The sequence below is a fragment of the Petaurus breviceps genome, unplaced genomic scaffold (assembly GCF_028583685.1).
Source record: "Petaurus breviceps papuanus isolate PSGF00001 unplaced genomic scaffold, PetGlider_PUasm1.0 90564, whole genome shotgun sequence".
Taxonomy (NCBI): Eukaryota; Metazoa; Chordata; class Mammalia; order Diprotodontia; family Petauridae; genus Petaurus; species Petaurus breviceps.
Genome location: NW_027187275.1, coordinates 3,487,394 through 3,510,504, shown reverse-complemented (window position 1 = coordinate 3,510,504; position 23,111 = coordinate 3,487,394). Strand labels below are relative to the sequence as shown.

Genomic DNA, 23,111 nt, shown 5'->3' with positions numbered 1-23,111 from the left:
TTGTCAAATCCTTCTAAAGTGCCAGAGTACAAATTTGGTGGCTCCATAATAGATGAGACTAAATCATCATGGAAACACTGGCATCTCTATCTGTTCCATTTCACATCTATTTATTGTTGTCCTTTGACTCAAAGCTACAAATGCTTCCTGGCTTGTGATCTGGCTTATGAGGGCCTAATGTCTTCAGGCTCCACTGCTTTGGGCTGTTTTGTTAACTGACACTATTTATATTCTTCTTCTAACCTCCCCTGTGAAATTCTCGATTGAGATTGTTCTCCAAACTGGTATTATCCTTGGCTATCATGCCTTTCTCTCCACTTGGCAAGAACAAGGGTTTGCTGGCTGAGCTGGTTGCTGGCCTTTTTCAACCTTGTGGTGGGATAATCAGTCGTTTGTTGTCCATGCTCCATTTTTCAGAGCTGACAGCTTATTTAACCAGGTCAGATTGGCCCTCCTATAATTGTGTCAAGCAAGAGTCTTCTCATCTTTATCCTTTTCTCTAATTTGCTATTGATTCTGGCCTTTGGTCTTACAAGTCAATGATTTGACTGCACAAAGATAGCTCCTTCTAAAATGACTGGTAATTCTGGACTTAAGATTAGGGAAGATAAAGCCAGTTTTATTTTTTTATATGGTGCTTGATGTTGACAATGACCAGCATTCTCATCTCCTCTTCTTGAAGAAGGTTTTCATGATGAACAGTCTTGAGGTTTTGGGTAGTATGACATCATTTGGTTCCTTTCCTTTCTTTATTTCTGACCCAATTTTTCGCTTTAGCCATCCTCTATCATGCCCACCATCATGTTAAGGTCTCCAAATATCTCAGTGCGAATTATTATAGTTTCAAGGATCTTGTTGAGTTCTTTGTAGAATTTCTCTACTTCATATTTTGCAATAGGTGTTGACATATATGTTTTGGTTATCTTCATAGTGGTCTTTTTCTTTATGTTCATTGTGAGAAATGCAAAGCAATATGACCAACTATCCAATTAAATGACTTTTTATTATAGTGACAATATGATGAAACTAAATTTGTTAGCTCCTTTATTCTTCTTTCTGAAGTAAAACCATTAAGCATCTTTCTATTTAACTATAATTTATTTGTATGGATGTGTGTGTGCACATACACACATAAATATGTAGGTATGCATATATGTGTATATATGTAAATGTGTATGTATATACTATATAAAAATGTCAATGTATCTGTAGTTTACTTTTTCAGTCAGATATCAATTCATGTCAATAAACAGAAAAAATATTAAACCTACACACACACATGCACACACGCACACACACACACACACACACACACACACCCCTTACCAGAATGAATAGAAAACTGCTTTTGATATGATATTGGTGAAATAATGTCTTTTTAAATCAAACATAACAAATAAAAAATAACAAACACAGCATTTTAGGAATTCATGATTCTATCCATATGTTAATATCTTCATTTTACAGTTGAGGATGACATGCCCATAGTCATACAGCTAACAAGTGTCTAATACAGGATTTAGACTTAGACCTTCTTGACTTCAGGCCCCGTGCTCTTTTCATTATGACACCTAGCTGTCTCTATTTATAGAATAAATTTAAGATATTATTGTTATACACACACACATACACATTTAAACTGTATGTTTGCCTTCAGACTAGAAGTATTTCAAGATACTTGCATCACTACTCAAAATACAGTCATCTAATTTAAAGTAAATATATTTTCCAGGTGAAAATGATATGGAACTCACTACAATGACAGATCACAAAAATCTCCCTAATTCATACATAAATAATGTTGAAGCCCTAAATTATGATAAATTATCCCTTTAACTCTGTGTGTAGGACATTCATGAGCTTTAAAAGTATTTTTTCACTTATAATGAGACTAAATCTTATTTTCAGAAGTTTTCTTTATTGTTAATATTAATAACGATAATAAGGGCAGGTTATGAACTAGATGGAGGGGGGAAATATTATGAATCACAACACATCCAAATACACTCTTCCAGTGTTACACTTCTCTGTTTGTTCTCATAAATATGCTCATCCACAAGAATCTGCCCAAGTACAAAGGCCTTCTTCTAGTTCTCTTGACATTTTCTTGGTACCAATACAGCATACAAATTGTTTGTCAGTTATTGCTTGCTCTGATCACATGACTGGCCCTCTGTTCTGTTTGTGCATCTCTCTTAATATCATTCTCTATACCACCTTGCTTCATGCTTCTTTGTTGGTAATGTGCTGTAGTTACCCCTTTGGGTGACTGTCACTGGAGCACAAAATAAATTATTATGTTTAGCTTTATGTTTTGAAATCTCTCATCCAGATTCAAATTATGCCTAAATCTTACTGAGGTACTTTGTATATATGCATTCATTTACAGTCATTTATCTACCATCTGTAAAGCACTTGGTTAAGTGATAAGGGAGATACAAAGGTAATTAAGACATAGGTCCTGCCTCAACAGGGCTTAACATTGAACAAAATGGCTTCAAATAAAGTCTGAAACTCAACATTAGATGAAATAAGTCACTAAATACTAATGGTATAACTTCAAAGTGTATTGCCATGGCAAATTTAAATAAGAAGCATGTCTGATGCTACATGGTCCTATGGGCATAATTAAAGCCCAAACCCTTCCAATTCCTCAAAGGACATTATGTGACAGGCTGGGAGGGTGAATGACATAGAGGAAGTGGTTAACGACCTCGAAGATGCTGGGAGTTGTGGTTTTTCCCAAGCTGAATAGATATTTGCAATTTGACTCATACTTTCTAATGCACAAATAAAGAAGAAAATTTGCCTTTTCAACTCTGCACCTTTCAAAGACAAAGCCAGAAATCTTTTTGAAAAGAATGTTACCCAAATCTCATACTCCATTGGCAAGGATGAAGCTATAGTCAAGACAGAATAATCAGAGGTAAAACAAGAAGCTTCTACATTTAATAGAAATCTTCCCACAAACTGGGAAGAATGATAAATTCTAGGGTCTTCTTGACAAGTACAATTCACAGGAACTTTTTGGTGAGTTAATGCCTTGCTACAAATTTTCATATTCACAAAGGAACATCATAGTGACAGAATTCCATGGACGGAAAACTTTAAGGAATAGCAATAGTGAGCTGTAGGCCTGCCATGGAGAGGGAGTATATTCCTCTGCACATTGATGTTCTGGGACAAAATTCAGTTCCACGTTAAGAGTCTGATTTTTTTTTCCTGTAACTATGGTTTCATTGCTATTAGGAGCTCCCAGGGATAAAATTCCTTCTATCAATGCAGATTCAAAATATCCAGCTACTTAGCCTCAGAGGGTTTCCTGGGGGCAATGAGAATTTAAGAAGTGACTTGCCTAAGCCAGTATGGGGTAGAGGTAGGACTAGAACTCAGGTCTTGGAACTAGAGATGCTGTGTTGCTGTTTTACCTCTGATTTGTTTTCCTTGGATGGATGTGATCAAATCACTTAACTCCCTGGCTTCAGTTTCCTCATCTGGATTAGATGACCTCAAAGAACTCTAAATCCATGATAGTGGTGTTTTTAGTATGTAGAAAATTCCAAAGATTTTCAAGACTTGTTTAAAAAGGATAGTAAATTAAGAATTCAAGATAAAACTTTTCTTTAATGGGAAGAAGAGGCATCTGGACTCATGATATTCTTGGTGAAGGGATTTCTCAATGAGGAAACTCATCCTATCAAGAGTTAAATTCAGACTTGAACCCAGACCTTTCTAATTCCTATGCAAGTTCTTGATCTAGTAGCCTCTATTACCTTCCTTTAGATTCTGTATTTCTTGACAGATTAAATATGAACTAACTACTATATCTGTCCATATGCATGTAGTTGGTAAGAGAAAATATAATTTAAAGTAAGATATAAAAGAATAGAACTTCTTGGTACAGTAGATTTCTGACTCAGATTACAGTTCCCCTTTTTTAATAATCACTGTGTTAAAATTTACTTCACCAGTTGTTCTATGGAAGCTCCTTATGTTTTCAGAGAGCCTGGATCCTTAGTCATTGATGTCACTGGGCTATCAACTTCTGGCATTTGCACACTCTTCCATGCCCCCACTGGGGCTGGTTTCATGTCCATTTTATTGCTTCATCAGAACTCAGGTATCTCACTTAGTTCAATAGCTGCCAGAATGTGATCATGATTTTAAAGATGAATTTCCTCATTTTACAGGGGAAGAGACTGAGGAACAGAGAAATATTATCTTTTTGTTCAACGTTACACAAACAGCCAATGGATAGATGGGAATAAAACCCAGGTTTCCTGACTCCTAATCCAGAGCTCTTTCTATACTTAATATTTCTTTCCTATATGGTGTTTCTGAAATCCCCCAACCTTCTTCAATATGGTGGGGTTTCCGCCTTTTCTGTTCTTGTTGATGGGTTTATCACCTTTGGCTTAGTCCATGTCTGCCATTTTGCATTACTCTTCTTATTGGTGGAGACTGATTGATTACTCAGTGTTCCATACCTGGGTGAAGGATGGAGTTGGAGGGAATTTGAGAAAGAAGAGAGATACTGGTCTTCCACCTTTAAAAGACAAGACACATGGTTTCAGATTCTGAGAATTTTCTTTCTCCAGTTCTCCCCAACCCCACCCCTCATGTAGGTATGGATCACTGAGTAATTGATACTAGCAAGTATCTCCTTTCTCTTTCATTGTGTTTTGTTGTTGCTACTTTTAGATCTCACTCCCTTATGGCACTTATCTCCTATTTCCTGATATTATTGTTGTTTCTAGTATTGTCGTTTCATTGTATATCACAGAATCGTAGCATTTTGGAGTTAGTGAAGATCTCACTCACCATCTAGTCTAATTCATATCTGGAAAAGTTTTTTCCACTACAATATTTTTGACAAGTGATGATTCAGGCTCTGGTTAAAAGCCTCCACTAAAATGAAAACATCTTGAGGCAGCCCATTACCCTTCTGAAGAACTCCAGTTCTTAGGAAGATTTTTGATTTGGTTAAGCACAGTGTCTTGCACATTGTGAGTACTTAAGAGATACTTGTTGAGGCGCAATTTGACTCTGTAACTTCCATCCATTATTCCCAGCTTTGTCCTCTGGGGCTAAATGGAATACATCTAATTCCACTTCCACATGACAGTATTTCAAACACTTGAACACAGCTATCATGCCCCCCCCCAAGTCTTTTCTTCTTCAGTCTAAACACATTTAGTTCCTTCTTCTGATTCACATAAGAAGTTGAACTCAAGGTCCTTAGCTATCCTGATTGTCCTCTTTTGTGCATTATATTCATGTATGTGTGAAAATGGCAGACACATCATATGATAGATACAGTCAAAGGCTTTCAAACTTGGTAAGTTGAAGTCCAGGACTGTTTTGTTTTTAAGGTATATATCCCTGGCATGTAACATGAGGCTGTGTCCATTGTAGATGATTTTTTGATTTGGTAGAACCGAGCAGAACTTGCATTCTCCTAGCACAGCCTTTGAGAACCCAGGATCGCCTTCGCCTCTATGTTCACTACAGTATAAGGCATAAATGTAGAACTTTAGTAAAAGATTATAGTTTTCTTTTAAATTTCATAATGGATTTTAAACACATTTTGTGGGAAAAGGTGTCTGTTGTTATATGTCTATGAGACATGGAACACAAAGCTCCAAAGAATTGAAAATAAATGAATATCATACAGAAGGTAATGGAGAGGTCCATGGTAGGTGAGATGAGTTGGCAACATATAACAAATAAAGGATTTCAAAAGAAAATGGGAGTAAAACATATCCACAGGGAAGTATTTGATCAAAAAAGGATGAGGTGGGCATGTATCAAGGTCAGTTATTAACAGGGAGGCAGCTCAAGGGTTCCACTCTTAATCTTGCAATATAAGAAGAAAAGGAATAAGGTCCAGGGATGTTTGGTGAACTTTGGTGATACTTGACACCATGAGAGAAAATACCCACACTGATAAAATAGCAAAACCATTTGAGCATCCCAGTGTCCATAGACATTTTGAAGCAGCCTGGTATAAAGGATGGAGGAAACACCTTGCAGTTAGTAAGAACATAGTTCAAATTCTGCTGCTGATACCATATGTTGACTACTGGAAAATCACTTAATCTCTTGGTGTTCCGGGTCACTTCTTCAGACTGTTCCAGATGAATTGCTGACCTGAATGAGTAAAGGGAGTTTCCTTCACCAATGAAATAGCAAATCTAGATAGAAATCAATTGTATCAATTACCTCCCAGCAGTATAACTCTACACTGAGTTCCTAAGGAATATATATGTTACCATTTTAGGGAGATTTAGAGATTAAATTTGTGACTTCTTACTTAGGGCTGGGTCAGGTTGGCTATTTTAAAAGCATTGTCATTTCTAGGCATTCTCAAGATAGATACACTAAATGCACATTTGTAATTAAGAACTCAAGAGGAAGATATTGTAGATCTGTTTTCAGGAGTGAATAGAAAATGAATAGTTTAAACATGTCTTCACACACACACGTTGACACAACAGAGAGAGAGAGCACTTTGTTCAGATTCACAAAAAGTAAGATACGTTCTTTCTTTAAACTGGTAATAAGGCATGCTGAATGGCCTCTGTTTACTCATTGACTGCTTCTTGCAGCATCCTGTCTGTCTATTATCCTTTTTAAAAGATAGGTAGAGTAATTAGAAACAGGAAGACCTGGATTCAAATCCTGTTTCAGACAATTACTGTTACCTTGGGTAAATCATTTCAATTTCTCTAAGCCTAAGTGTTCTCAACAAAATACTAGATTGGACTCAATGACTGCTACCATTCTGGCACCATTGGCTGAAAGCAACATTATTATTATTGTGGAACCTAGTTCAGATTGACTGAAACAACGCGGACAGAAAAGGAGAAAACTATTTTAGTTTCTTTTATTAATGTCTTTTGTTTTTTTTTTTACATAAACATAGTTTCCTCTGGTATCCCCACTCTTCCCTTCCCTGAGAGCCCCCTCATATAAGAAAGTTTTTTTAAAGACAGAAAAGAAGAAAAGAATCAGTCTGATTAATTCATTGAAAAAGTCTGAAAATACATTCAATGTGCAACCCTTGGGCAATGGAATAGATTAGTCATATCTTCTCATGCTTCTTCTTTAGAGCCATGGCTGTTTTCTATATTTTTTCAACCTTTACTTTCGGTATTTTGTGCATGTGGTTGTTCTTGCTATTTAAATTGTTATAATCATTGTGCATAGTATTTGCTTAGCTTTACTCTGCATAGTTTATATGATTTTTCCAAGATTCTTTCCATTTGTCAGATTCATGATTTTGTACAGCAAAATAATATTCCATTTCATTTATGTACCATACTTTGTTGAGCCATTTCCTATTTAATAGGTATCTACTTTATTTCCATTTCTTTGCTGTCACAAATAGGGCTGTTGAAAATATTTTTATCCATGTGAGAATGTTCTTATTGATAGCCTCCTTAGGATATTAACCCAGTTATGGAATCTGTGAGTCAAAGGGTATAGACATTTTAGCCACTTTATTTAAATAATTCCAAAATTATTGCATTGATTAAACAGCTCCACCTTCAGTGTGCCTACCTTCTCATAACCTCTCCAACATTGACCATTACCATTTTTGTCATCTTTAATATTTTACAGTTCTTTTGAGAATTATTATTTATATCCTTTGAAAACCTAGCTATTGGAGATTGACTATTGGATATGGAGAGAGAGAGAATTGCTCATGCCTGAAATGTACTTCTTTCTTAACTCTATATCTTATTTTAATCTTGTATTCCTTCAATGTTCAAATCTTGTAGAGACCTCACTGGATTCCCTAGTTAGAGTTTTTTCCCTTCTCAAAATACACGATATTGCACTGATTTCTTTCCTTTGTGTATCCATCCAGTAGAATGGAAGCTTTTTGAACTATTTTTTTAAATCTTTGAATCCCTGGTACCTAGAATAGTACCTTATACTTAGCCATTGCTAATTTCACTAAATTATATTGGTAATTATGGGTCAGTATTAGGAAGAATTAACAATCAAAAGTGTCCAAATATAAATGTTCTTTGATGTGTTAAGCACATTGTACCTGGAAATATTCAATTTATAGACTTATTTTTTTGTTCTAGGTAGAATCCTTATATATCTGGAGGTGAGACTAGACTGAATGACCACTAAAACACTTACAGATGCTAAGATTCCCTTATTCTAATGACAGAATGTAGGTGGAGGGTAGGGAAGAGAGGAGAGGAGAAGGAAAGAGGAGAGGAGAGAAAAAGAAAGGAAGAGGAGAAGACTGTGATTCATTGCTGGGTTAGGTTAAAACAGTGTCCCTCAATTCCTTTTATATTTGCGGAAGTAAAGCCAGAGGCTTGACAAATTTTATAATGAGTTTTTTATCATAAATTCAGTGATCTTTGAACTCAAAGACCATGGAAGAGAAACTCATTTCAGGCCAAGTTAAGAGGGACTAGAGGGCCCTGAGTTCAGAATCAAAGTGAGTTAAGCAGAGTTAAAATGAGTCACATAGCACTGAAAAAAAAGTTCTAAAGAAGAGAATCTGTTAATGGAAGAATTCTAAGATGAAGTCAAAGGGCAAAGCCGAGGTCCATAGATCTTGTGAGTTTCCTGGTGCAGTGTGGCTGAGAAGTGATCTTTATAACTGTTGGCTAAGGGAAGCTTGACTGACTACAGAGAACTTCACTGTAAGTAAGAAGCAGACTTAGGCAAACTTCAAAGACATTGATTGATAGAGGAAGACTTGCAGGTGGCCCTGAAGAGAGTACTTCAAGCATGGTCCATAGCTGATGCAGAAAGAGAATTAAAGAGCAGGTTAAGAGCAAACTAAAAGAGGCTTATTTGCCCCAGCAGTCAGACCCATCCCCACCCATGTTGTTTGGTGGCAATCACTAAAAAAGTTGGTGAACAAGTTGTAAACACAGAATCCCTACTTTGTGTTGTACAGTGTATTAGGTGATCCCTGAAAATAGTCAGAGCTGACAGTCAGATGGAGCAAAAAAAATTCCTGATAGGTAGTAGCTGAGACGCAATGTTTGGCATGCAGTAGTGAAGAGAAAAATCTGACAGGGAGTGGGTACATCAGGGAAGAGCATGGTGATATTTTTGGAAGGTACTGGGAGCTCTTCGGTATGATAAGAATGAGTTGTTCCTCAGTGTTTGTTCACTGGTCACATATGTTCCCTACCTTTGAATCATGTCATGCTGATGACCTACCTAGATGTTCCTCATGTGTGAAGATTCCACATGCATTTCTTTTGAAGATAACCCCTTGAGTGTTATGTATTTTCGAGTTAGCTTAAATTTAATAAGTAGGATGTTAAATTAGTACTCTATAATGTTATATATTACTTTATGTTGCTATTTAATTAGTATGTATGATACGACAATAGAAGACCTCCTTTGTCACAAATACCTAGAAGGTCATCTGGCTAACTGGTTAAAAAAATAATAATAGAACCTTATAGTGGAGCATTTACTGGTAGAAATTCTGACCCACAAAATATAAGAGTCTACATAGAACATGTGGGTGTGTTTGTAAATTATATGTGTGTCTTTGTGTCTCTTTATATCAGTATCTACCCATAAGGCTATCTGTCTTGACTGTCCCTCTGTCTGTCTTGCATCTTTAAGTTAAGGTCTAATACTTGCTGCACAGCAACAGGTATTTGCAAAAATCTTTGGAAGAAAAAGTTGAATGGTTAGCATGAATTATTTTGTTCACTTTATTTTCTTACTTGATACATTACTAAGCATTAGACCATCCTTTAGTGTGTTTGAAAAAGTATAAAATACAAATTGGTATTCATATGGAATTTATTTGAAAAGGTACAAATGGACTCTGCCAAAAGTAAAAGGACATTTTTTCAGTAATTATAGCTGTTACTTCTGACTTGGACAAATAAAAAAAATGCATATATACTGTTACATTTCAATGTCATTCATTGTAATACTAAAAGCCTACATATTCCATAATTGATTTTTAAAATTGCTAGGCATTTACTTTTTATTTATATATCTCACCTAAATTATAGGTCACTTGACATTTGTGTTATTAATAGTCCATTTGAAAAGCATATTATTGGTACCATCTGCTTTTGAATGACCCTAAATTCCTATCTGTAAGTGATAAGATTTTTTCTTATAGATCATAACACATATATACCGTAAGTCATGTGTGTGTACACATATATGTGAGTATATACACATATAACACATATACATATAGGTAAGCTCTTGCAAAACCTAAGACAATGTCTAGAAAAAATATTTATTGAGTGATTTATTATAAATTATAACCTATAGATGAAAACATTCTTTATTGACTTATAAAAATTATTTCATAGATAATAAATTTAAAAATTTTCCTCCACCAAGGAATTCCCCCTACATATGCTGAAATCAAATAAATCCTATAAAGATGCAACAACTGAGATCTTTGTTCAAAACCAGGTGATTATATATATATATATATATATATATATATATAAATAAAAAAATATATACATATTTGGGTGTAAACCTAAAAGTTGCATAGTGTATTGTCAGAGATATTTGCCACTGCCATGAAGGATGTCCAGTACAGATTCCAAATGGCAGAGGGATTATTTTTTAGATATGAAGATGTCTAAATTCTCTTTACAGATAATAATAATCATATAGAGCTTTAAATTTTACATAGCACTTTACAAATATTATTTCATTTGATCCTCACGACAACTGGATGTTAGATGGTATAATTATCCCCAATTTACAGATAAGAAAGCTGAATCAAATGGAGGTTAAATGAATGACCCAAGGTCACATAACTAGTAAATACATGAGACTGGATTTGAGCTAAAGTTTCCTTGACTCCAGGGCCAGTTCACTATGCATTGTGTCATCTAGTGTAAAGCCAGGCATGAGCAGCTTTCCAGAGGACTGCTCCTGTGAACAGCTTCAAGATTCTAATTACATAGTATAGTGAATTTTTTATTTATTCGGTAATAAACTAAGACAGAACATTGACAGAAACCAAAGTATAGCATTCACAATGTTATGACATAAAAACTTATTACTAAAGTGGTCATGTAGATTTCACCAAAGTGGCCACATAATTTTAAGCAAAAGATATCTTGCAGTAAGTCCCTAACTCAATCATGCTTAAGGAACAAGCCTCCTTAAGGGACACAAAGTAAAAAGTTCAAAGTTCTCCACCCCTACGTCACAGTAAATCATAATTTTCTCAGTCAGCATTAGGTGCCCAAGAAGAGGTCTTTTTATCTTGACTGAAGGCTGGCTCTCAGATTCTATGGTCCCTCTTCCATGGTCCCAGCTCCTGCCTGAAGCTACCCAACTGTTACCTGGATTCAAAGGCAGGCAGCTCTCAGCACCTTGTCCAGCTCCTCATCCAATTCCTTCTCCAGTTCCTGTTCCATATTGAAGCTCACAGTGTCCAGTCCACCTCAAATCCTTCACAGTTTCTGTTTCTGGGAAGACAATAACATTTAAGCACGTTGCTGGCACCATCATCAATTTACTATATGCCTGTGAAATCAACACACCAACAAAGTCTGAGAACTCAACACATCACAAACAAAAATAAACACAGACAGAAGAGACAAAAAGAATGCCACCACCACAGATGTTCCCTTCTCAGAATCCACCACCACAAGTACTCTCTCAGTTCTGCTCTCTCCCAGCTTGGGCTTCTCCTTATATATGGTCGTTAAGCTCCTCCCTGTTCTACCCCTTCCTGTTGCATCAGCAATAGGGGTTTACAAGTTCTGTTTCTTAACAAAGACTTGATGTAATCATAGGCAAGGCTTAAAAGAAACTTGAACTGAAACAAGGTGCTAAATAATTAAATTCCTGAAACAAGGTGTTAACTACTTCTTTGCTTGCCATTACATCTAGCTACATCTAAAAATGATTAATCCAATCAAACCCTGAAATATTATAAAGACTCCCAAATAAGATCCAAAGTTCGGTTTAACTAAATGTTGTGGGGGAGGGAAGGGATAACAAATGCTTGTTTTTTGACTGTCTTTTGTATCCCCAGTGCTTAGCACACTGCCTGGCACATAGTAGCCACTTAATAAATGTCCACTGACTACTTTTTGAGTTTAACCATTTAACCAGATTTCAGTCCATCTAACGGCAATATTCTATACCTCTCCATATTCTCACAGAGGAAGGGTATAAAATATTTTATCAAAAGCTTTTTTAAAATCTAAGAAAAGGATCCTCAGTATTCCCTTCATATACTATTTAGTTACCAGTCAAGAAAGGAAATGAGATTAATCCGACATAGCCTGTTCTTCATGAAGTCATGCTGACTCTTTGTCATTACTACTTACCTTTCTAGATGTTCACCAATCACCTCATTAAAGACCCCTTTTGAAATTTTCCTAGAAACTGAAGTACAATAAATAAATTAATAACCAGAGAAGGAAATGTGCCATTCATATAAAAAAATCAGTGGATAGCCATGTGCCCCTTGGGTGACCATGCTATTTCGATATATCTAAAGAAAAGTTCTGTTATGTTAGGTGTATCTCCTGTAGAGAATTTATGGGATAAAATGGACAAGAAATTACCCATAAAGGAAAGGATTCTTCATTATTTATATATATTCTTAAATCTCCGTAGCTATTTTGTCCACAGATAAGTAGATTTTATTAACTAGAAGAGTCCAAAATAATGTTGGCTGTTATTTGTGTATATCTACTGCACAAGAAAAGGTTACAAACTCATGTTTTCTGATTTAAATTTTTGTCAATTTTAATCATTAAGCCCTGTTATTTGCTTTGTTGTAGTGATATAGGAAATCTTGGCAGACTGGAAATATGTATATGTAACTGAAATAATATGTACTACTTGTACAGGTTTGTCATTTATAATCCATAATTAGTTAATTCCTAGATGACATTCCTTTGATACAGATTGGCATCATCTATATTTTAGAGATGAAAACTTAAGAACTGAAGTTAAATGATTTGCTCAAAGCCAAACTGAAATTTAGTATAGAAAATATAGGATCAGAATTCAAAGATACTGACTCTTAGTCATGTGGTAGTGTAATGTAATGCCAAGGAAAGGCAACTTCCCAAGGTTCAAAATACCAGCATAGGTGCTCTCCGTTTTATTAAGTGACAAATTAAGACCAGAGAAGATCAAAATATGACATCATTCAAAATACAGCATTTACTAAGTGTGATTAAATAATCTCCAAGTACTACCCCACCCCAGGACCTTACATTCATTCAATCAATTACAAAGTCCCTGTTCTAAATACTACTCCACCCCTAGGCTGTACCTTCATTTAGTCCATCACAAAGCCCCTCTTCTCAAATGGAGATTAGTTTCCAATCACAAGTAAAAAAAAAAGGTCAAAAGTTCCCCACCCCTGGATCACAATTGAATCTACCCCAGAGTTACAACAAGTTTAAGCACAGCAGTTAATACCCAAATGGAGGTCTTTTCTACATCTTGACATGAGGCAAGTTCTCAGCAATCTTTGTTCCTGGGGAGACAAACCTTAGCAAGGCCACAAGATGCATTGCTAGTCTTTTCATTAATTCATCCTCTGTCTGCAGAACAGTCCTAGGACCCCTGAAAACATTAGCAAAACCCTCTCCCAGGATTTCTGTAAACATACAACAAGAAAATCCTTCTTCAGGGCTTCTGAACCAACAGAAAGTTTCCCAGACTCCTGCAACAACAGCACTGTCCTTCACCAGTGGACAGTATTCACTCTCTGTCTGCAGGACAGTCTCAATAGCTCTTAACCAACAGCCAGGTTCCAGGACTTCTTCAACAGGACTGTCTTTCACCAGTGGACAAATCTGGCAAAACAACATCAAAACAGACAGACAAAGTACCAGCAAAACAGTCATGTCTCCTCAGTCCTTGGCAGCTCTGGGGGCAGGTCTCAAAAGTCCAGGGCAATTCAAAGTGGCCCTCAGCAATCCTCTCAGTCTCTCTCTGCCTCCATGAGAGTGCCGCTTCCAAAAAGTTCTTCTGCCTCTCTCTTGTGTCTCTCCAAATCTAGGTCACCAGCTCCTCCCATTTCAGCATTCTCTTTTCATGTCAACATGTCCATCCCACAGGTGGGATTAACAAACTCTGGGTTTTAACACAATCAAACCAAAAACCAAGCCAATACAGGGGAATCTTTAAATGCCATTACTATTACAGGTAGGTACTAGACCATGGTATATCTGTGCTCTTAGTCATAACTGCAGGAAAATAGCATATATTATAATAATTTCCAATAAAATAAAATATTAAAAAATTTAATTATGAAAACAGAAGTAATGAGAGGATGTTAAGAAACAATCTAAATGTTCAAGTCAGCTATTCTGAATGTGGAAGGAGAAAATTCAGTCATGAATGAAAATAAGTGGAAAAGTTCAATGAGTTAAAAAATAGTGGAGTTATTGAATTTTTTAATTTACTGAAATCATTATTAAATAAAAAAGTGAAAGCCAAGGGGTGGGCCAGTTAGTTGGGAAAGGAACCCTTGCAAAGGCTATTACTGACCAATAAAAAATGATGAACTATATACATAGTACTGTATTTATAAGACCTTGAAGCATTACAGTAAAATTATAATATTAAAGAAACTGACTAAAAGACTAAGCTAGACTCAAACAAAAATCATAGGTGAAAGAAATTCCAAAATTTGAGTTTGTACCTATGATTCATAAGTCAATGAGAAAAAAAAAAGAGAGTTCTAGTACATTTCCTGCCAGATGAATATATAAACTGTTCAGTGTTCTTATATTGAGATCTGATGAATAGGAAAATTTTCATTATATAACAATTTTACATTTATAACAGAAAACTGTAACTCTAAGGAAACTTGTGTGGCTTTCAAAGCCCTTTATAATCTGCCCCAGCTTCCCCTACCTCTTGTCTTCTTACTTCTTATGCTTAGGAACATGATGATAAATGTTTAACAATGAGCTCCCTGAAAATCACTGCACATTTTAAAATTTAGTCTGAATATTCTAGGTATATACTAACATCTCACACCATATATCAAACTCAAAATGGATACATGATGTAAACATAAAGGATGATGTCATGAGCAAATTAGTGGATCATGGAAGAAATTGCTTGTCAAGGGGCGGCCAGGTGGCTCAGTGAATAAGAGCACTGGCTCCAGTGTTGGGATGACCTGGGGATCAAATCTGGGCTCAGATACTTAGCACCACACACAGAAATAACTGGCCATGTAACCTTGAGCAAGTTACTTAACCCTGATTGCTTTAAAAAAAAAAAGAAATTACTTGTCAAATTTATGGATAGGAAAAGAGTTCATAGCCAAATGTGATAGAGAGGTTCACAGGAGGTAAAATGGATACTTTTAATTTTGTAAAATTGAAGACAATTTTTAAACTTTTAAATAAAACTAATGCAGCTAAAATATTCTACTTTAAATAAATAATAAAATTTATTAAATTTATTATAAATAAATTTAATTTAAAATATTCTAACAAAAACTCAGAAAAAAAATCTTTGCAGCAAGTTTCTCTTATAAGGGTCAATTTTCTAAAATATATAGGGAACTGAGTCAAATTTACAAGAATAGGAGCCATTCCCAATTGATATATGGTCAAAAGATATGAATAGATAGTTTTCAAAGGAAGAAATTCAACTTATCAAAAGTCATCTGAAAAAAAAGCTATATATCACTAATAATTGGAGAAGCAAATTAAATCACCTCTGAAATACCACTTCACACGCATCAAATTAACTAAAATGAATAAAAAAAAGGAAAATGACAAGTGCTAGACAGATTATGGAAAAATAGCTATAAACTAGTCCAACCATTCTGGAAAACAATTGAAGTAGTGCCCAAAAAGCTGCTCATACCCTTTGAACAAGTCATACCAATACTAGGGCTATGCCTCAAAGAGATTAAAGAAAGAAAAAAGGAACCCATCTATACAAAAATATTGAGAGCAAATTTTTTTTGTGCTGACAAAGAATTGGAAACTGAGGGGGTACTAATCATTTGGGGAATGGCTGGTCAACTTATGGTATAAGATTGTGAATAAGTACTGTTGTGTTATAGAAATGATGAAGGAGGTTTCAGAAAAACATGTGAAGACTTGTCTGAACTAAATGAAGAGAGTAGAAGTAGGAGAACATTTCACATAATTACAGTATTACAAAAATAATCAACTTTGAAAGACTTAATAACTTTAATCAATACCATGACCAATCATAATTTCAAAGAACTCATGATGAAGTGATATCTACCTCCAGAAAGAGAGCTAATGAGCTCACAGCATGTTTTCATTCAAACATGGTTTTTTTTTCTGTTTCTTTGGGGGCGGGGGAGAGAGGGTTTCTTTCAACATAGCTAATGAGGAAATTTCTTTTGTATGACTATACATATTTGCAGTAAATTTTGCTTTTCTAGTCTTCTTGATCAATAGAGCAGGGAGAGGATGGAAAGAAAATTCGGAACTGAAAAAATGAAAAGAAATTGAATTAAAAATAATTTTTATTATTAACTTGTTCTTCACTTTTGTATCTAGAAATCAACAAATCAGTAAACCAATCTCTGATTTATAGTGTTTATTGATTTCCAAGGTATAAAATGCTCACACTGAAAGTGTAACAGTTGACTCTCAAGATCCATTCAAGATTCTGGCTTCAGGACACCCCTGATTTTACTCATTTCTCCAAACTTTGCACTTGAGGCTTTTCCTAGCCGTTCCTCACAGAAGATACTCCATCTTCTAAGGTTGGACAATCTCACTTGTTATTGCCCAAATCTAAAGTTCTCTCCATCGTCTTCTCTATACCTCCTAGCTTTTCCTGGTTTCCAACAAATAAAATCCCAACGTCTACAAGAAGCCTTTGCCATCGTGTCTCGGTGTTAGTACCTTCTCTCTGTTGATTATCTCTACTTGATCCCTGGCAGTCATTTGCATGTTGTATCGTCCATTAGACCGTGAGCTTTGGGAGCGCAGTCTTTTGCCTTTCTTTGTACTCTCAGAACTTGGCACAATGCCTAGCACACAGTGCCTACAATCAGGATCCAAATTCCTGACTCTTCATTATAAGGTAGGCAATAGGCCACAGTATTTTTGTGCTCATATGTGACTGACTGATTGCATATATGTAAAAGTCAATTATTTCAAATTGCCACACTTTTATCTCTTATTAAAACTCTGAAAGTAGTTTTATTTATGAAACATTAATAAAAATATTAAATATGACAGAGAGTAAAAAATATTTAAAGCACAATATGGAGAATCTGTTAGGATTAAGAGAGAGCTTGTTAGAAATAATGTTGCATTGTTCCTAATTTTCATTGCTGATTTTCCATTAAAACTAATCTGTTGAGATATTTTTTACTGTTTTTAGCAATGTAAAATGGCTGACTAGCCAAAAAAAATCCCCAATTTGCCTTTTTTATCTTTGATATTGGTAATTTGGATTTTTTCTTCCATTTTTTTTGAAAATCAAATTAAATAATGTCATCTATTATATTGATTTTATCATAAATTCAGCTTCCTAGTTTTATTTATTAGTTCAATGATTTTCTTATGTTCAGTTTTATCAATCCTTTAATTTTCAGGTTTTCCAATTTGGTGTTGAGGATTTTTTAATTTGTTCTTTTTCTGTTGTTTTTGTTTTAGTTGTATACCCAGTTCATTTAGCTGTTCTTTCTCTGTTTATTGACATAGGCATTTAGATATATGTTTTCCCTTAAGTACTACTTTGGCAACATCCCATAAATCCCATATGTTGTCTCATTGTCATTCTCTTTAATGAAATTATTGATTATTTCTATGATTTGTTCTTTGGTTCATTCAGTCTTTAGAATTACATTATTTAGTTTCCAGTTAATTTTAATCTATGCTTCCATTGACCTTTATTGAATGTAGTTTTTATTACATTATGATCTGAAAATGATGCATTTAATATTTCTGCTATTTTTTCAATTTAGTTTTTGTACCCTACTACAGTCAATTTTCATGTAGGTGCCATTTACCATTGATAAAAAGTCATATTCTTTTTTGTTCCTATTCACTTTTCACCAGTGGTCTATTACATTTAACTTCTCTAAACTTTTATTCATCTCCCTAACTTCTTGTTTATTTGTTTGTTAGCTCAATCTAATTCTAAGTTGGGAAAATTGAAGTCCACCCAGTATAATTTTACACTCTATTTACTCCTTAACTCATTTAACTTTTTTTTTTTTAAGAATGTAGATGCCATACTATTTGGTGCATATATGTTTAGCATTATTATCACTTCAGTTGTCTATGGTATCTTTTAGAAAGTTTTAATTTCTTTGCTTATCTTTGTCAATTAGATCTATTTTTGCTTTTTCTTTGTCTGAGATCATGATTTCTGTATTTCATTTCAGCTGAAACATAATAGATTCTACTCCAGCCTCTTATTTTATTCTGTATGTGTCTCTCTTCCTCAAGTGTATTTCTTACAAACACCACATTGAAGGATTCTGGGCTTTAATCCACTCTGTTCTTCTCATTAATATTCAGTTATGATTACTAACTACATACTTCCCCAATACCATTTCCCTCCTATTTATCTTTCTTGCTTCTGACCAAGAACTCTCTAGTCCAACCTGTCTTCTATCACTCACTCCCTTCTCTTATTCTCCTCCCCTCATTCTTCCCTGTAGCCGAAGTGTGTATGTTTTTCCCTCTTTCAACCAATTCTGATAAGAGTGAGGTTCTGATAAGAGGTGTTGCCTACCACACACATACCTGCATTTCCCCTACTACTGTAAAAACTTTTTCTGAACCTCCTTTTTTTATTTTTGGAGGGGAGAAGGTAGGGCAATTGGAGTTAAGTGACTTGCCCAAGGTCACACGGCTAGTTTGTTTGTGTGTGTGTATGTATGTGTGTGTGTGTGTGTGTGTATGTGTGTTAAGTGTCTGAAGCTGGATTTAAACTCAGGTCCTCCTGACTCCAGGGCTGGTGCTCTATTCTAGCTGCACCACTGCACCTCTTTTATGGGAGATAATTTACCTCATTCTGCCTCTCCATTTCCCCTTCTTCCTGTGCATCTCTCTTTCTCACCCCTTAATTTTGTTTTTTTCAGATATCATCCCATCATAGTCACATATACCCATGTCCTTTCTAACTTCCCTAATATTAATAATTATCAGTATCATCTTTCCATCTAAGAATACCAACAGCTTAACCTGATTGAATTCCTTATGTTTTCTCTTTCTTGTTTACCTTTTTTATGTTTCTCTTGAATTTTGTATTTGAAAATCAAATTTTCTGTTCAGCTTGGTTCTTTTCATTAGGAATACTTGAAAGTCCTCAATTTCATTATATATCCATTTTTCAGTTTCACTGGGTAACTAATCCTTGATTGTAATCCAAGCTCCTTTGCTCTGTGGAATATCATATTCCAAGGCCTCCACTCCTTTAATGTAGAAACTGCTAAGTGTTGTGTTATTCTGACTGTGACTTCACAATATTTGAATTGTTTCTTTCTGAGTGTTTGCAGAATTTTTCTCCTTGACTTGGTTGTTCTAGAATTCGGTTGTAATATTCCTGAGATTTTTTTATTTTGGGATCTCTTTTGGGAGTTGGGAATTTGGAAAATTATTTTAATTTCTATTTTACTTTCTGATTATTGGATATCAGGTCATTTTTCTTGATAATTCTTGGAAAGATTCTGTCTAGGTTTTATTTGGTTTGTTTTATCATGGTTTTCAGGTAGTACAATAATTCTTTTTTTTTTTTTAAGCAATTAGAGTTACGTAACTTGCTCAAGGTTACACGGCCAGTTATTTCTGGGTGTGGTGCTAAGTATCTGAGCCCGGATTCAATCCCCAGGTCATCCCAACACTGGGGCCGTTGTTCTTACTCTCTGTGCTACCTGGCCACCCCTAGTACAATAATTCTTAAATTATCTTTTCTGGATCTATTTTCCAAGTCAGTTGTTTTTCCCATAGCATATTTCACATTTTCTTCTTTTTTTTTACATTCTTTTGTTTTTGTTTGACTATTTCTCCATATCTCTTAGAATCATTGGTTTTCATATGCCTAATTCTAATATTTAAGGAATTATTTTCTTCAATTAGCTTTTGTACCTCATTTGACCAGTTTTAAATTTTAAGGAGTTGTTTTCTTCAGTTAGTTTTTGCACAAATTTTTCCATTTTTGTGCTTTCTTTTCCAAGCTGTTGACTCTTTTTCATGAGTCATCATTCTCATTTATTTTCCCAATATTTCCTCCACCTCTCTTGTTTTTTAAATCTTCTTTGTGCTATTCCAAGAATTCTTTTTGGGCCTGATACCAATTCAGCTTTTTCTTTGAAGCTTGAGCTTCCCTGTCACCACAATAACTTTCATTTTCCCCACATATATACATACATACATACATACATATTTTATCTGTTTTTCAGCCAATTAGTATATATTATATGCCAGGTTCATTGTACACTGTTCTAAATATTGGCAATGTGAATAAAAAGCAAAACATACACCCTGCCCTCAAGGAACTTCATTCTAACTGGGAAAAATGTAAAAAAAAATACATATTTATTAGCAACTGGGAGAAATAGAAAATTCACATGTAGAAGGTAGAATTTGACCTGAATCTTGAAGGAATCCAGGGATTCAAAGAGATAGAGATGAGTTTATTGGTTCCCAAATACAGTGCAGCCCATCTTCTTGCTCCTCTTGTCTTCTGACAAGACTGTTCATTTTCACTGTCTCAAATATATGTATTATAGCATTAATTTGATTGACTGGTCATCCATTGGAATAACATAGTTTAGACAGAAAGCTTTTTTATTCTATTTTGTTTTTCTTCATACTGTTTGCTGGACTGTTCTCGAGTCATCATGGATCTTATCATAATCACTCTGAAATATAATGGAACCTCAATACAATCAATAGTCTCATGAGAAAACAGGAACATCCTGGGAGACCTTATCTTCTTGGAAGAATCCCACTCCCACTGGATTCTGAAAGCACCTAAGGAAAGGCTTCCTGTAGTTAAACATTGTAAAACTGAATTCATTAAATAAAAGTTTTCTCCAAAAAAGAAAATTCAGTACAGCCACTAATTTTAACTCGCTTTTCACTTAAATTAGAAAGCAGTGTCCTCATACAGACTTTAATTTCAAAATATATGAATGTGCTTGTACATGTAAAGTAGTCTAGAAAGTTACTACCAATGGGTCAAAATTGGACAAAAGTGAACTTTGCCAAACTATCTATTGTAAAGGGTCTCAGTCCCTGGATAAAGTTTTGTTTCTCCTTTGCTAATTTTTTTCTTTTATGTGTATTTTAAAGGCTGCTGGAGCAGATGCCCTGGAGCTAAATCTATCATGTTCACATGGTATGGGAGAAAGAGGAATGGGCTTGGCCTGTGGGCAGGTAAGGACCTTGGCCTCTCCCTTTTGCATGCCTGAGCAGCAATGCATGCCAGTGTATTGATGGTTATTGTACCTCATGTTCCTAGGCCTGTGATACAGATTACTGGCTGGAGAGTATCAGGTCTGCATTGTTTAAATATTTAGTACTTAAAAAGTGGAAAATGAGAGAAACCGTAATTACACAAAGTGTTTAGTTTTATTGAGGAAAAAATTACATTATGTGCTTGACAGGAAGTAATATCATAACAAATAGTTTTTAAAAGTGCTGAGGCAGAATTAGCTGCTTTCAAATGCAATGTTCTTTATTCATTCTTAATGCTGATCCAGTTTCCCTGGAGCAATATCCTGGCCAAAGTGCATTGTTCATAGTGATTTTGTAGTAAATGGGGCACAGCACAAATTGCATTTTACATTTTTTAGTATCTGATCATTATTCCCTAACTGTATTTGGGGAGTCACAGGAAGAATTTGTTACTATTTTTATATTTGTATACAATGCATAGAAACTTCCATATTATAGTACTTTTGATGGACTAACTTTATTATAAAGCAAAGGAATTCTGAAGACATAACCTAGACAGGATTATAGGATAAGATCTTAAAAGATTTCATTGCTAAAAATGAAACATTTTGGCTTTCACTTAGCTTTTAATCTTGTAGGGAAAAAATCCATAATGATATCAGTGCCATAATGAGAATCATTTTTGAGTAATAGTAGATTGGTGATATCTGCTGAATGTATTCTTATTCCAGTTTTTTTTTCTCTTCATGGGGAAGCAATCTGGACTCATACTTTCACTGATAATAAAGAGCTCCCAATATGGAAACTCCCTCCAGCGATGTAGAACAGAATTTTGTCCATTATTTAAAGTCTTAGAGAGTTGCCCAGAGCACTGAGAGATTTAGTGACTTGCCTATATGTGGGCATGCAACTAGTATTTTTCTGTGGCTAGGCAGGAATCCAGGTTTTCTTTACCAAAAATGCACATGGTATTTAATTTGGCAGACTGTCATTTTAACCTACTCAAATGAACAGAGTTTGTATAGAAATATGAAGATTGAAAAATATCTTATAAACACCATTTTAACCTTCAGAATAGCCTTGAGTTAAGTAAAATGTATTCTTATAAGGCGTGTTTTGCCTAAAGTTTCTTGTTCACACTGCCAAGTTTACTGGGAGAGAGTAAGGAGTTCTGGAATGAAATACAAGAATCAGAACTTCCAATCAAAAGAAATCGTTAGATAAAAAACTCTCCATGAGTGAGATAAATGACTTGAAAGCTGTTTTTTGTTGTTGTTGTTGTTGTTTTTAACTAGCACAGAATCTGATTTCAACAGGTAGAAAGGTGGAGGGAAAAAATAAGAAAGTGGTTGAGGCAATCATATTTTCCCAAATTGAGCCAAAATTTTCCCTTAACTCCTTTCACTACTTAGGGAAGTTATATCTCTGCTTTCTGTGACAGAAGGCTGTAGAAAGCAAAAAAAAATATAGCATCTAACACAAAAAGTACACAATTTTGTGTGAAATTATATCTTAGAATCATGTTTTTTTTTTCCCTCAAAGTCACTTAAAACCAATAAATCCAGTCTTTTCATTTTACAAATGAAGAAACTGAAGCCAAGAGTGACTTTCTCAGGGTCATGCAGCTAGAAATTGCCTAAGGCAAGATTTTAACTTAGGTTTTCCCTGGCTCAAAGCACAGGGTTCTATCCTCTAGACCACTTAGTTACCTAAATATGGTAGTCT

The 23,111-nt window shown here is 34.9% G+C and overlaps 1 protein-coding gene across 1 annotated transcript in view; it reads left to right on the top strand.

Annotated features, from left to right (window-relative positions):
• Nucleotides 1-23,111, top strand: part of DPYD (dihydropyrimidine dehydrogenase) — a 1,126,518-nt gene that overhangs the window by 745,786 nt on the left and 357,621 nt on the right. Inside the window, exon 16 of the mRNA XM_069063397.1 lies at nucleotides 21,282-21,365. Coding sequence (XP_068919498.1) covers nucleotides 21,282-21,365 — 84 coding nt within the window. The remainder of the gene's footprint in view (nucleotides 1-21,281; nucleotides 21,366-23,111) is intronic.